This window comes from Saccopteryx leptura, chromosome 7 (assembly GCF_036850995.1).
Source record: "Saccopteryx leptura isolate mSacLep1 chromosome 7, mSacLep1_pri_phased_curated, whole genome shotgun sequence".
NCBI classification, from domain to species: Eukaryota; Metazoa; Chordata; class Mammalia; order Chiroptera; family Emballonuridae; genus Saccopteryx; species Saccopteryx leptura.
Window position 1 is genome coordinate 100307768 of NC_089509.1, and position 16282 is coordinate 100324049.

The following is a 16282-nucleotide window of genomic DNA, read 5'->3' on the forward strand; positions in this document are numbered from 1 at the left end:
ACGATGTGAAACCCACATTCTTTTAGGCAGAGTTTGCCAGTGCGCACCCAAGGTCAAACAATTTGTTATTTTTGTGGTCAAGTGTGCTGAATCAAGTGGCATTGTAGCATAGACAATAGCTGTAGTTGATAACTGAAAACGTGTCCAGGCTGTTTGTAAAATGAAATAATTGTTTTATTTGCAATATAACCCCTTCAAGCTCATTCTATTAATTAAATATTGTTTCGATTGAGATACAGTTTGGATATTTATATGGTATGTAATTATATTTTTATTAAAATAATATTGTATATTAAAATTTTTTCACTCACATCTTTATAATATGTGGCTTAAGTGTCTGTTTGTCCCCGATAGCTTATTGGTTGCTTGCGTAACTGTACTAGCCAATGGGGTGAAGTTGCCACGGCTGAACGCAAATTGAGCGGGTCAGGGGGAAGGTGAACATTTGTTTGCATTGGCAATCATCTGTTTTACATAAAAACTACGTCTTAACGTAATTTCTTTTAAGAATGCCTCCTAGAAAATGATGGAAAGATCTACACAAGAAATGTTGTGTACAAAGAGATCTTTGACATGTGAATTAACATTTTATTATTTAAATCACCTTTATTTATTGAGGTAGCGGGGGCGTCCTCGCCGCCTGCCCTGGGTAATTCAGTTTGAATTAGCAGACACCTTTGCACAAATCATTTTAATTACAATTTATAATATCTAGAATAGCGGTCATTTCATATGACCACCGGGCTTTCTAGTTTATTCATAAATAAATTACATAATAAAATTGTTTACTTAAACGAATTGTTTTTGTAATTTAACATTTTTTAATTTTAGTATTTCATCTGGCCTGTGAAAAAATTTTTTCTAATCTGGCCCGGGGGCAAAAACTGTTGGCCATGCCTGGACTAAAGCCCTTCTTTTTTGCCATATTAATTATTAAAGATCACCACCAACAAAATATGATGAACCCAAGTTTTGCCTCTCCAAAATTTTCATTTCTACAATTAACAGAGATACATTCTTTTCTGAAGTGAGGAAAACCACATATTCTATTTTCCATTGGTGGGATACAATTGAAGACTCTTTCCTTGCAGAAATAGTCAAAGATATAATATTGCTTCCTGAGTCAGTCCCTGATGCCATCACATACACAGTTCATCTACGTGATGACTCATTCTTGGATCTGAACGACTCCATCAAAAGTGGTTAGCTAACTTTGGGCAAGACTGCAGAAGAATGTGATTTCGGTTTGTTTAGTCTTTGCTTCCAGTTTACATTTCACATCTTGTACAACTTGATAATATGTCATGGATCATAAAACTCACTGCAAAAGAACTTGTGGAAAAGTAATATCCTTGCTTCAGACAAAATGGGATCCCTTTAAGTTGTAAATGCTGTAGATTAATATTAAGTCAAATATATTTTTAATGATAGTGATTGATTGTTTTATAATATACAACCAACCAGTTCAGTTCTTTAGTAATTCAAATAATTAGGTGTTTATTTATATTTTTGAAATAAATGAAAATGATGCTACTACTTTTTACATTTAAATTTTAACTCAAATACACTGTGAAAAAATTGAAATTAATCTACACAATTACCTCAGATTTCACAGTAAACCTTTTATTCAATGTGAACTTTTTCTGGTTAACTATCAGAAGAAAATATTAGAAAATAAAGTCAGAGGTGACATATATTTTTTAAAAAACCTTAAAAAATATTTTGATAGTGGGTGAGAATTTAATCATTGTAAACATTATGTGAAAACTTTTCAATTTAATGTATATTTTATACCTACCTGTAAATGTCTCTTATTAGAGTGGTCTCAAATAATACTTTAGAGTTAAGTTTAAAGTAAATAAAATTGGTGATTAGATGAAAATATGAGAAACAAGAAGGTATTAGAAAAAAAAAGTTTAGAAAAAAATACATTGTCTACCTTAACTAGCATTGTTAGATACGAAGTTCAGTGTACTACTGACATTCCATAGAGGGTAAGAGAAAGAAAAAGAATGATTACAACAGTTTGAATTTTTTCTGTAGCGTTTAAATATAACTGCAAGAGTTCGTCAAGTAGTTTTTTTTTTAATTGCTAGAATTCAATAGGTGTGATTTAAAATGAAGTTTTCTTCAGTGTTTAAAATAGTGTTTCTCAAATTACGAGTCATAACTTTTGGAGATAGAGCAGGAAAAGTTTGAGAAGATAAAAAAAAATAACTAAAGCTAATTAGACCAACAAACATTCTCTTAACTATGATTCCTAAAGTTCAGTTCTTACTAGAAAATTACAAGGTTCATTCTTTAAATAAACAAACTACCATTTTTTTTATCTATTCTCCTCTCTCAGCATTTCTTTTCCTTCTATCTAAATAACTTCAGAGGATCACAACTCAAGTTTTAAGAAATGCTAACTTAAAAAGTAAACCAAAAGATTTTTTTCCAAATGATAAAATAGATACCAATTTCTTTTCCTTTGATGGAGTTATAAAATGTATGAAAACTTTAGATTCTCCTCCTACCCTGGGGAAGAAGAATTTTAAGCATTATCATTTCTAAGTCTTAACTAAGATCTTTCTAACATAAAGAACTAAATTTTCTAAATGCCAAATAAAAAAAAAACCCAAAACTAAAAATATATGTGAATGGATTGATCATATATTTTCTTATTAAATAAATATAAATATATATATATATACACCATGAATCAGATCTATTGGCTCAAAAACTGGAAAAAAAATGTTCAGAATTTGTTCATTTCAGGAGATTCTGTGCCCAGGTTTGTAGGTGGCATACTCACAGGTTTCCATCTGAGAATGTACTTGGAAATGTGAGATGGTTCTGGAGCGTTCCACTGGATGGGGTGGGAGTTGGGATGGCTGGGGGTCTCCGTGATGATTACTTGGACAGGACCAGATGCACCTGGAAATGAGAATGTAAGATTTAGTTAAGCTTTGATATTCACTCACTTCAACTTCAAACTTAGTGCACAGGGATGGGCACTGTTAAAGACAGTTTGCTTATCAGTAAATGTGAGTATAATCGGAATTATCTGGAATCAACCTTTTACAGACTGACTTTGAAAATCAGTACAACAAATTCTTTTTTAGCTGATCAGTTATTGTTTATCATGAGAACTGCAAATAGAACTTTTTACAACAAATAAAATACATTCTTTAAAAAATGCCTCTTAGCTTGCTTTCTTCTCCACTTTCACAGTAAGAATTATATGAAAATAATGAAGCTATCATAAAACAAATAATGTAATACAGACTAGAGATTTCCTTTATTTATTGTATTAAGCTTCTTTGAAGCAAATTCTGGCTTGTGGAAGCTTTCATCAAGAATGAATGTACCACCTAAGAAGAAAACAACATTCCAAAGGCCATATGACATGATGTAAAACAAACAAATTTCTAAATAAGGTAGACTCTTAGACAAATAGACAAAAGGACTAGTTAAGGACAATTTTATTTGTCATCAGTTTAAGCATCTTATCATTGTGGGGAAAAATGTTGCCTCATTTTTATGCAGTAAATATAATATATTGTAAAATCATACTATTGTTTGGTTCCTGAAGATTCCCATAAATGTGAGTTTTTAAAGATAAATATTCAAGCAAAATTTTAGAGATATGATGATTTCAAGTACTACTTCCATGTAAATCAGTAAATATAGGAATATCGTGTCCTTAAATTATTTATAATACCTGGCATAAGGTTGTTGAAATATTAATCTTTTAAAGAAAGCCTACTATAATTTTCTCAGATAAAAAGATACCTGATATGTGTTTTACGTAGTTTGGAAATCATGATTTCGAGGGAAAAAAATTTATAGTGACATAGAATATACAATACTAGGAATGATCCCTAATGTAAACCATGACTTTGGGTGACAATGAGGTGCCCGGTAAGTCTATGAATGGTAACAAAGGTACCACTTCTGGTGGGGACACTGATAAAAGCAATGCATATGTGGAGGCAGGGAGTAGATGGGAAATCTGCCTTTTAATTTTGCTGTGAACCAAACACTATGGTAAAAATAGTCTTTAAGGTAAAAAAAGTTTATGGTAGTTAAATGTCTATTAAAATGATTTCTAGAAAGGCAACACAAATGACCCTGACTGTCTAGTCATGCTCCTATGTCCACCAAGAGAAAAACAAAGGAGAAGGGAGGGAGAAGAAAAGGGTGACTTAGTGATTTTCACCTCAGTGATGGAGCAAACCTACAGAAGTTTCTTTCCTTTCTAAAAGTTCAAGCAGATGTTTGAAATTCTATGTGTTCAATGTTAGGCTTATGCCACTGCTCACCTCTAAGAGGACTGCACTTAACAGCAAAGGGGATGTCATGCATTTAACACTCTGTCCAGGAAGTAAAAAGATACTGTGCCCACTCTCTGTACGGTCAATTGAATTCCCATTATCACTATACACTACCTTATTCGACATATATTGGAAAACAGAAAAACCTGAAAATTCTGTCATCATTTACATTATTTAGATTGAAATTTTTGATAATCCTTTCAAAACTGGTTAGGTGGTAAAACTTTTAGAATGAACCTAACTGAACAACTATTACCCATTGTAATATGATCTTCCCTCTTTTATTCAATATGATCAGGCTAACAATAAAATAGTTGTAGAGAAATGATATAAGCCTATACCTTAAAAACCAGTTTAAAATAACGGAAAAATAAATAATTTCCAGTAATAGTGACCCTGGAAAAGTTAAACATTTATGAGTTTGCAACTCAGATCTTTTTTTCTCTATTTAGTTTGCTGAAATCTGTGCCGACCTAGTTGTTTATTGACAAACCAAATGCCCCTTATCTGCTGTTCATTTGAACAACTCAACCAGTCCTCTTCCGGAAGAACAGATGGGGCAAGGCTCAGAAACAATCGACTGGTAACTTGCTGTTCCTTATTCTTCCCACACTCTTAGAGCTCCACATGCAAGACATGGCTCTCTGAGCAAACCAGACATCCAGATAAGCTGTGTGCTGAGGGGAAATGTCAGACCCTTCTCCCCTAACTCTCCTCTGTTCAATGGGCAGGTCTGTTACTGAGTAGGAACAAGATCAACATGTATAACTCCAACACAGAAGGACTCCTGCTCATCTAAGCTTCATCTCTGACATGTCCACCAAAATGCTTCTAGACCACAGCTGTGTGAAGAAGCTTATGTCAAGACAGAAAAAGTTCTTTCAAAATTATGGTGGAGGAAATCACTTTCAACAGATTGCCACACCATACCAATAACAAGCATAAATGCTGAAACTGGAAGGCATTGTCATTTAGGAGTTTCCACCCTTTGACAACATAATTAAAGGAAAGAAAAACCCAATTATGTATACTTTTTGAACTTCTGGTAATTCTGCAACTATATTTTTAAAAATAACTAAATTAAATTTTTTTTTTCCTAATGATTCTTACACCCAAATTCACCATGAAATATAACTTATAGCCAAGTCAACCTGTGTTATGAGCCTTCCTAAAGCAAGGTCATTGTGGCAGCCCCAACGGTGTCTAATGCTTGGGGAGAGCAAAGGTCGTGGTAAGAGTGTATCTGGGTGGGTGGTATTTAGGTTGACAGATTGTTAGTCTCTTAGTGCTGGAAGGAACCCTATGAGTAAGAGCTACAATCTCCCCATTTTATAGATAAAGAACTAGTGAGTGAAGCTGGATGTGCATCTCTTTAGAAGCACAGAGAGAGCGAGACCCACTCCTTGGTGAACACTGACCTTGGCTGAATTGTTTCCTATCTTTTTATCCAGGAGAGTGAACTTCTTATCATGTTATGGAGGGACTTAGTTAACTCAATCTTAATTTCTGTCACCGCAGATTCTGAGGCCCTGAAAATCTCTCTCTTTATTTCTGAAAGTAGCCCGTGTTTTTAGTCTAAAGTTAACAGTGGCATAGGAGGCTGTGCCCTTCAGTAGCTGCTCAGATAACTGATGCCTAAAAATCAGACTTTCATAACTCAACTCAATTTGTTATAATTAATCACTCAGTGGAAATTAAATTCAATTTTTTTTTTCTAAAATGAATTAATGAAACCATTATTAATTCATTTTAATAATGTCCTATGACCTGAAAAAACCCCACAGCAATAGACATTTGAAAGTATGTATATTGAACTCTGTGAGCAGAGAACTGACAGTGTTACTCAACCCTTGACCCAAGATACTTTGGCCCACACTCCAGTTGATCAAACAAATGAAAATTTTGACAAAAAGAGAGCCTAACTGAAAGTCAAGCAAACATACCCTCTATTGTATTTTATACAGTTTTTCTGTACAACTTCCTTGTTAAGAACCATAACAAAAAACTCTAACCCTCTATTCTCAGCATAGCTCACTTTATGATTTCTATTCTCAGAGTGTTTTAACCTAATGGAATGTTCTACAGTATTAAGGAACTAATTATGTTCAGGCATATTTTTACCACCTTCTATAACTTTTACTTTATTTGGAGAAAGGAAAATAATTTTAATCAAAAATTCAATTGATTATTTGATAGGGACATACGAAAAGGTTGGGAAAGGAAGGAGATTCCAACTTAGACATCGGAGTATTAGCAAACACCAATGCTACCCTGTTTTTATAACCGAGGCCACAGTTCTCACTTTGTAGTAACAGAGTTCCTCACCTGGATAGGCCTGTAATGGTTGGCAGTGCCATTCCCCAATGCCACGGCCATAGCAGTAGCACTGGTACCTGACACCATGCACATACTTCTCCCAGGAGTCTCCAATTTGATAAAATGTCCGGGTTTCTGAATCTTGGCATTGGTCTAAAATATATACAAGGAAAAGTTAACCAGCCTTGAAGACAGAAAGCTACAAATTTAATTTCATTGTGCTAGAGCAGGGGTAGTCAACCTTTTTATACCTACCGCCCACTTTTGTATCTCTGTTAGTAGTAAAATTTTCTAACCGCCCACCGGTTCTACAGTAATGGTGATTTATAAAGTAGGGAAGTAACTTTACTTTATAAAATTTATAAAGTAGAGTTACAGCAAGTTAAAGCCTATAATAATAATTACTTACCAAGTACTTTATGTCAGATTTTCGCTAAGTTTGGCAGAATAAATCTTTATAAAACAACTTACTATAGTTAAATCTATCTTTTTATTTATACTTTGGTTGCTCCGCTACCGCCCACCATGAAAGCTGGAGCGCCCACTAGGGGGCGGTAGGGACCAGGTTGACTACCACTGTGCTAGAGCATTCACTCATTAGTTTTAGTAGAAACTTACAACTCTCCCTATAAAATCTATGCCAGTAAAAAAAATCTTGTTCATATTTTTTTACCATACAGAAAAATTAGCAGTTCAAAAAAAAAAAAAAAAGAAACTCATTGGGAGGGATGTTGGAATGTTTAATTTTATAAAAGAACAATATTTCTAACTAAAAATTATAAGATTTAGATTTCAGTCAATATCAGCATGTTAAATATTAATTTGAGAAAATAAATTACATATATATTTACCCATATTAATGCAACTGACTCACCATTTGAATAGCAAGGACAAAATATCACTTTATATACTTCCACAAAATTTGGAAGATTTAATTTTATACATAAATAAATAAACTAGATTTTAACTGTGAATATGTGCTGAACAGTTTCTAAGAAAACCTCGCAGGCTTCTCTCTCAGCTTTGGCAAACTCGGGCCAAATGAAATCGAGTATCTAATCAATTTGTTTTCTTAGTGAGCCACCTGTCTCTTTTAGTAAAGGAGTATTAATGGATTACCTTAAAGTTGGTAACACAGCTCTTTTAAGGGTCAACCTTCACTATTTGCTTAGCTCTATCATAAAGGACAGCCAAGAAAAATAAAGTATTTGGAGGGAGGTACTTACTGGCATTATCATTTGCCCATGTAACTGCACAGTCAGCAAGGGAAACTTCTGTTTCATAACAGAGACTATCTTTATGATTCAGAATCAAGGCACGCATTTCATTTAATTTTTAAAAAATCTGTATTTGTCACCAAACACAGCAAAAATAGATGACTACCAATATCAAGATTATATGTATATGGGTCCGTGATTAGAGGAAAGATTTTACAAAGCTCTTTGAAAGTCACAGATCAAAGTCTGGATCCAACTTCAATCATGTAACATCAAATAGCTCTCCTTATATGAAACTTGCTATTTTCAGTGGCCAAATCCATCTGGAGAGACAAAGCTACTTACCAATGGGATCACACTTCCATCTGCCCCGGCCCTGACCAAAGCAGGTACAATTCAGCATGTGTCCTTCTTCATGACGCTTGTGAAATGTGTCATTCACATTATAAGTGATGTCATCGACAATGCACTGATCTATTTAGAAAACAGTGGGATGGGTGGAGGACGTTAAGTTTCAGGGATGAAATTCTCAAAAAGCTATCCTTTTCAAAAGCACACTGTTCCTTCCACTAAATTATCAAGACCTCCCATTAAAATATCTTTTCCACTGACATAGAATAAAACATTTTCCAAAGCTTAGTCAGTAATTCAACTTCTCCACGTACACAAAAAGTCTCTCTCATAAACTTGTCAGTGATGGAGGTCAAAGTATATACCACTAAAAACTGTAGTAAAATGGTAAAATACATCTTCTTGTGAAAAGCCAATATTTGAGCAAATACCTGTCTTCTCACTTTTGGGAAAGCTCTTGCTTAGTTGATAATGACCTTTAGGTCTCCGCTTATGATAAATGGGAGGAGGATTAAACACACTTAGATACAGTGCCCAGCTTGGTGTGATGATCGGATATTTGGAATGATGGTGGTGGTGGGGGGGTGATTTTGGACTTAGGAAATAAAATGACATCTATGGCATTTGTACAGTTAAAAAAGATTATGCGACTGGGGCTGAAAAGCTCAGTTGCTTAGATTAGAGCATCGTCCTGAAGCGCAGGGGTTGCTGGTTCGATCCCCAGTCAGGGCACACACAAGAACAGCTCGATGTTCCTGTCTCTTTCTCTCTCCCTCTTCCTCTCTTGCTGAAATCAACAAATAAAAATCAATGCCCTGGCTGGATAGTTTGATTGGCTAGAGCATCAATAAATAAAATTTTTTTTAAATTAAAAAAAATAGTATGCAAACTCTGTTCCTGACTCTCTGAGATCCTGAGAAACTTACTTTTTCTCTTTGGATCTCAGCTTCTTCAACTATAAAATGAGGAGCTGGTCTGCATGCCTTCTTACTTGGTCACTTTCAGCTTTGCAACATCATATGTGATTTTTATTCTTCTTTTTTTTTTAAAAAAAGATTGTATTGGTTGATTTTATGGGGGTGGAGGGGCCTAGAAGTAGTTGCTTCACTCTAACTGTCCATCGGCTGCTTGTCATGAGCCTTGGCCGGCTAAGCCCTGGGGTTTTGAGTGGGTGACCTCTGTATTCCTGGTCGCCACTCTATCCACTGCACCACCACAGGCCAGGCTAATTCTTATTCTTCTTGAACTGTGCTACCCATTGAACACACAAAAATGTTTTCTATAAAAAGAGAGTAAGTTCAAGCCAATGTCAACATTCCAGCTATATGGACTATTTGTTAGCTCAGAGTTCAGCCTAAATCTTACTTTTCTAAAAAAATTGTATTTATTGTTTCAAGGAGGAAAGAGAGAGAGAGAGAGAGAGAAAGGTGGTGGGGAGGAGCAAGAAGCACCAACTCATAGTTGCTCCTCGTATGTATGTGCCTTGAGCCAGCGAGCCCATGGCTTTGAACCGGGGACCTCAGCATTCCAGGTCAACGCTGCATCCACTGTACCACCACAGGTCAGGTCTAAATGTTACTTTTCAAATGAAAGAAATAGAAAAACTAAAATAGTTTTAATAAATCAATATTGCTATATTCTCTACCTGGGTCTAAAAGGAAAAAAACCGATGATCTCCTTTAATTTGGCTCTGCAAGGATCTGATTTTAGAAAAGTCTCTTTTCTTTACATAAAATTCCTCAAACTTTTCTAGACATGAATCTAATGGCCTAACTAGACACCAAAGGATCAAATGACTGTGTCCTAGCCTTTGAAGTCATCCTTTGGCTCAGCCTAAGAACTGACATCCTGGAAATACTTCAGAATCCCAGAATCGCCGTGCCAGCTTCTCGTAGCCGGCTGTCTGAAACGTGAAACCCATCCAGCACAGTAGGCCAATGGAATGGTATTGCATGTTTTCTCCCTCTTTTGGTTAAGTACAAGTTTTCACATCAAAGTTGCCCTCTCTGTACCCTTTGTCCTCTCAGCTGTTTTCATTCCTAAGCAAGCATACCTCGGAGCTGGGAGTAGGGAACACAGTTCCATTCCCCACGACCGTTCCCCAGACATGTGCACCTCATCATGTGTCCCATGTCATGCTGTTTATCCCACTGATCTCCAACGCGATACATGACCCCGCTGATGGTACAGATTTCTTCGTGAGCTGTTTGGGAATGGGTGAGAAACGCACACTTGATAAATGGTCACAAGGCCTTACAAGGTATGCAGGGTTATCAGTCCAGTTTGATTATCCTCAGAACTCTCACATGGAAAGAAGTCTTGTGTGCCTCAGAGAAATTGCAGAGCTGCTCTGTCGGTGTTCAGAGCAGAGCCTTGAGTACCAGAGAGGAAAACAGAGTCCAAAGGTGAAGTATGTCGTAGGGAACAAATACAGGAAAGGTTAAGGTAGGGGTCCCCAAACTTTTTACACAGGGGGCCAGTTCACTGTCCCTCAGACCATTGGAGGGCCGGACTATAAAAAAAACTATGAACAAATCCCTATGCAAACTGCACATATCTTATTTTAAAGTATTAAATAAAAAAACAAAACAGGAACAAATATAACATTTAAAATAAAGAACAAGTAAATTTAAATCAACAAACTAACTAGTATTTCAATGGGAACTATGCTCCTCTCACTGACCACCAATGAAAGAGGTGCCCCTTCCGGAAGTGCGGTGGGGGCCGGATAAATGGCCTCAGGGGGCTGCATGTGGCCCGTGGGCCGTAGTTTGGGGACCCCTGGGTTAAGGGATGCTAAACCACCATGATGCTTACACAGTCACACAAAGCGCTGGCATTAGTCTAGAGGTCTGGATTTGGCTACTGCTCGTAACTATTTCTAGTTACAGTTTACTCTAACGTAAAAGGAGACTCTGTACGTGTATAGAGTTGTAAGCTTCAGGGTGTTTTTCTTCTGAACCCAACATTCACTTTGGTTGAAATGAGAGAAGTAAATGTAAGAGTAAGTTGTTCTTTTTTTCTTATGTTTTGTTGCCTCATAGTCAATGCAATACTCAGGTTCTTGACCCTACAACTGAAAAATCAAATGTAATCCACGGGGTTCTTGAAATTTAAAAACAAATAAAAGGTATTGATTCCCTTTTCTCCATTCATACAAACTAGGACCCTCATTCTCCTTTTAAAAAAAAGATCTCTTACCTTGTTGGAAAACAGAGTTTTGGTCATTTGGGTATTTAATAAGTGATAGAGCTTATGTCTCTGAAATCAAAATCGTGTAAATATTGTAGGTCTGTGACGGTCGGTCCTAGTTAGTTACATTTGAAATATTTTAAGCTACTCAGTTATTTGCTCTTTACAAAAGACAAATTTATGCATAATGTATTAAGTGTCCTACGCATTTTAAAGAATCTGTTTTTATCCAACAGGACTTTTTAAGTATATAAATAATTATGTAGTTCTTATACATGTATCACATCATAGAGGTTTTTGTGACCTCAAAATTAAGTCTTAATGGGTAAAGTAGTAGTAGTACAGCAGACACTTGTTACTCCGTAAACGGGTGTCTGCGAGGACTTCAGCTTACCGGCCATGGGGCAGAACCCAAACTTCTGGTCAGCGTCATAGTTCTCCGTGGTCCCGCACCACTTCATGTTGTCTCTCCTGCCCTCGGAAGTACAGTCAGTGTAGTTGCGGTTGTTGTACAGGAAGGGGAAGTGACACAAGGCTCCATTGGAATTTCCACCTCGAGTTTGAACCAGAACTGCCCAGGACAAAACACAAATGGGAAGAAAAAAAAGTTTACCACTGAGCTTTCCAACGTACAGCGGGGACGGCTACAGAACAGTTCTGAGAGAGCCAGGTTTCTGCAGCTAAGTTACAGACCGTCTGTCTCAGGATCAAAGATTTGGCGTGTTCACCTTCACCTTCACAATAGATCTAAGTCCAATTTTCACTCTCATTTTCCGCAGACCAAAAAAATTTCAACGATTGCTTTGAATAACACGTGGTTTCAACCAGAAGAGAAGCAAAAACACTCAGTCATCTACCCTGTGTTTTCTTATACCCTGTGGGATTACATCCGGGCTCTAACATACAAGTGCCTTTAATCACATCATAATCCCGTTGCGTCAAGAATAAAGTAACCGGTGACCTTCTCCCTTGCTGTCATTTCCCAAGGGTGCTAGGGACCATGGAAAGATCTTCAACTGCTAAGTCAGCTCCATGTCTCTTGGGTCTAGATTGCAGAAAAGTGATACTTCTTGGGCAACCTCAAAATTAATGGCTAGACTGCTGACTAATCAAAATAAGGCAGGAGAAATGGGTCTTGCTCACTGCTGTGTTTCCTTCGTGGGACACTCACCAGTATGGTCGGTACAGAAAGAATATTTCTTGTCTTGCTCATAATTGGAAGTTGTGCTGCACCAAAGATGTCCATCCTGTCGCCCTTCTGTGGTGCAGGAGTAGAAAGTCCTGTCGTTGTAGGTGAACGGTAAGACACAGGGCTCCCCGTTCGAATTGCCACCGTAAGTCTGCGTCACAGCTACAAGCAGAACCAGAAGGGTCTCGGTAAACAGAACTGCATTTATCTGCCACTGATAGCTGCTTATTTATGTCTTAAGTGAGAGACTGAGCTTTTGCTGCGGAGATAGGTGATCATCTGGCTCATTTCGGCCATAATGCATGACTCGCAAGAAGCCATGTCTTTTGTGGATAAAATAACACCTAAGTTTCTCTGCAGATGTCGTTTGTCACCACCTCTGCTGCCATGCCTCAGTTTCCCCATTTGTAGAGCTATAATAATACATGTTAATTAAGGATGCTGCTCAACAGATACAGGAGAAATATGCATGAATGATTCTGTTGGTTGCATAAGAATGAATACATGAGACCATCTTAGGGGAAAAGTCAAGTGTCCAGTTATTATTGCTGTAGTAACTAACTACCACTTTTGTAGTCCAGCATAGATGCATGAGGCTATTAAAGGAAATTTACAAAGTTCCAGAAATCTGAGGTTTGGAGCATAAAATGTGGATGATTATTTATTCAGCAAACAGCCCTCTTATAACAATGTTTTAGACAAAGATAATACAGAGCAGTTGAGTCTGCGTTACAGAAGAGAAAATGGATAGATTAAAAAGATCAGAAGAAAATATATCAAAGGCCAATCCTGGCTGTTATCATTCATGGTAAGAGTATAAGCCTTTTGTGTTTGTTTTATTGTTTTACATATATTTATAATTATATATATATATATATATATATATATATAGAGAGAGAGAGAGAGAGAGAGATAGTTAGATATAGATATAGATAGATAAATGAATGCATTGCCTTTCAAAAACTAAATAATAAAAACGTTATCAGTACTATTTAGTGAGCAAGTAATGCAGACCTGTCTCTTGGCAGCTGACTCCATTGCCCAGGCACGTGCAAAGCATCTGCTTGTTTCCCTGTGTCTTCAGCCACTGCATCCCTACTGAGTAAACCACACCGCTGTCTGTGACACAGTGACCGTATGGGGCAGGCTGGGGGTGAGGCGGCGCCTGGTAAATGGCCATTCGAACATCTGAGAGGGTGCCTGATCCTAAAGACATGAGAAGAAAAAGTCACAAAGTTGGACAAGAAAAAATAACTAGTTCCTGAAGTCAGGATCATTAGGGTCTGGTAAAGATCACTCTGCCATCCATGTTGTTACTAACCTGGAACTAGGAAGAAAGGCCCTCCCGTTCAGCATTAGTTTTTGCATTCAGCCTAGGAAACAGTCCACAAAGCCCACCATATGGGCTCCACTTTCCAGCTCATCTGGAGCTATGAGATTATATACTAAACCACAGACGCTATTTTGTCACTCAACAGAGTAGGTAGCTTCAACAACGCCTCACTCATCCAGGAAAGTTCTTAGTTCAATGCCTTCATAAGCCCAATATATCTGGACATTCTTCTTCCTGACCTTGTTCTGAGACATCCCTGCCATCTGTCTCACTATTGGCTCATCAGAGCATGGCCTAGGCCACCATACTGGATTCTCCAGAAGTTGGCTCTCCTTTCACATTTTGATTCTCAGGATTATTTGTGAATCTGTTGTGTGTGTGTGTTTGTTTGTTTCTAGAGCCAATCAATCCTCTTAAAATACTTTTATTTGTGTGGATCTTTTCTTTAAACTTTTGGAAATCTGTTCTCCTCAAGGGCAGGCCCACAGTGAGACAGAGACAGAACTGAGGCTAGAACAAACTGGTGGACTAAAGTCAGCATCTCCCTAAGCGGGAGCTGAAGATAGTTCATGGACAATGGTTCCCAAAATCATACGTACTGGGAGAACAAGGCATCTGTGTTCATTTAGCCCACCCGGGAGAGTCACTATGCAAAGGAACACAGATATCCTGTTGGGATGGGTTCTATGTGGTTTGACCCAGTGTTTCTTAGACCTTTTAAGTAATAGGGCCTTTTCAGTGTCATATTAGTAATATTAATAAAATAGGTAACATTTATTGAGTGCTTACACCATATAACCCCTGACTATGCTTTTAAATTAAACTCTTTCAATAGATTGATATTTCTAATTATTTCCCTTTTGGATTACCAGCAATTTTACTGACAATAATCAAATAACTCAAAGATAAATATCAAATCTAATCTAGTTCACTTTCATAAGTGCTCAGAGCAACATAAAAACTCACCGAAAAGAGAAAAACCCAAGTAATTAATATTTTTTGCTAAACGACTGATTGCTAAGCACATTATACGGTGAAAACTTAATCAAACATTTTAAGAATAATAACAGAAGTACACACCCTTGATTGTTATGTTTCTTTCTTCCAATTCTTACAAAAGAGGCTATAAAGCAAAGATCAACTTTTTGGTACCAGAAATAAAACTTTTTTTTAAAAAGAATACTTAGATACTATACCATTCATTTTCATCTCGAGGGCCCCTGTGAATTTCTCAAATTGTGAAGAGCAATACATGAAGAAAACGTGCATTATTTTAGGGAATAAACAAAGTGTGTGGGAGCATGGAAGCTGTACAGCAAAGGTTGTTTCCACTGCATAAAGAGTCAGAAAAAGAAGGTGTATTCCATTTTGAAAAAAAGAACAAATGTACTTTTTTCCTTTTCCCAATGGAAGAATCAAGTAATCATAAAGCTCATCACAATTCTCTCATTTCCATTTAAATGCACTTTAGATATTCAAAATGCACATACATATGTGTGTTTGTGTGTAGCTATATGTATACAACATATACAGATCTATATTTATCTAAATTTATATATATGTATATATAAATTGTGTAGATTTTATGATATTAACATTTTTTAAACATCAACTTAATCTTTTGGGGCTAAAACTGTATCCTCCAACCCAGATCCATTTTTATTCTATTTTCATATAAGTTTAAAACTTAACATTAAATAAAGTTTGAACAGCGAACAATCTGTAAATGAACTCAGCTTACTAGCCGAAACACTACAGATCATCCTTAAAAGGCTTGTCAAGGGAAAGATGGAGTTACAGAAATGCTTTTGGCAACACTCTCCATTTCCGGCCCTACTTCCTCTGCGCCTCACCGGTGGACGTGGTCTGCAGGGACGCGTGCCTTTCACACTTCCACTCCCCTCGCCCGTTGCCTGTGCAGATGCACTGGAGTTGGTTCCCCCGGTTATCCTTCTTGCTCCACGTATCTCCGATTCTATAGGATGTCCTGGTGTCTTGATCGTTACATCTGTCTGTGTTAGAAAGGAAGCATTTAATTAAATATGTAAATCAGGCCCTGGTCGGTTGGCTCAGCAGTAGAGCGTTGGCCCAGCAAGTAGAAGTCCGAGATTTGATTCCCCGACAGGTCACACAGGAGAAGCGCCCATCTGCTTCTCCACCCTTCCCCCTCTCCTTCCTCTCTGTCTCTCTCTTCCTGGCCAAGGCTCCAGGGGAGTAAAGTTGGCCTGGGCACTGAGGATGGCTCTATGGCCTCCACCTCAGGTGCTAGAATGGCTCGGACGGCAACAGAGCAATATCCCAGATGAGCAGAGCATCGTCCCCTGGTGGACATGCCGGGTGAATGCCTGTCACGCGTATGTAGGAG

At 37.3% G+C, this 16282-nt stretch overlaps 1 protein-coding gene across 6 annotated transcripts in view; it reads right to left on the minus strand.

Moving 5' to 3' along the window:
* Positions 1–16282, minus strand: part of FN1 (fibronectin 1) — a 72313-nt gene that overhangs the window by 48031 nt on the left and 8000 nt on the right. For all 6 annotated transcript variants that reach the window (XM_066345831.1, XM_066345830.1, XM_066345829.1 and 3 more), the window contains exons 6-13: positions 15771–15929; positions 13599–13790; positions 12567–12746; positions 11790–11966; positions 10257–10406; positions 8198–8326; positions 6645–6788; positions 2798–2919 (exon numbers count right to left, since the gene is read on the minus strand). In XM_066345831.1, coding sequence (XP_066201928.1) covers positions 2798–2919; positions 6645–6788; positions 8198–8326; positions 10257–10406; positions 11790–11966; positions 12567–12746; positions 13599–13790; positions 15771–15929 — 1253 coding nt within the window. The remainder of the gene's footprint in view (positions 1–2797; positions 2920–6644; positions 6789–8197; positions 8327–10256; positions 10407–11789; positions 11967–12566; positions 12747–13598; positions 13791–15770; positions 15930–16282) is intronic.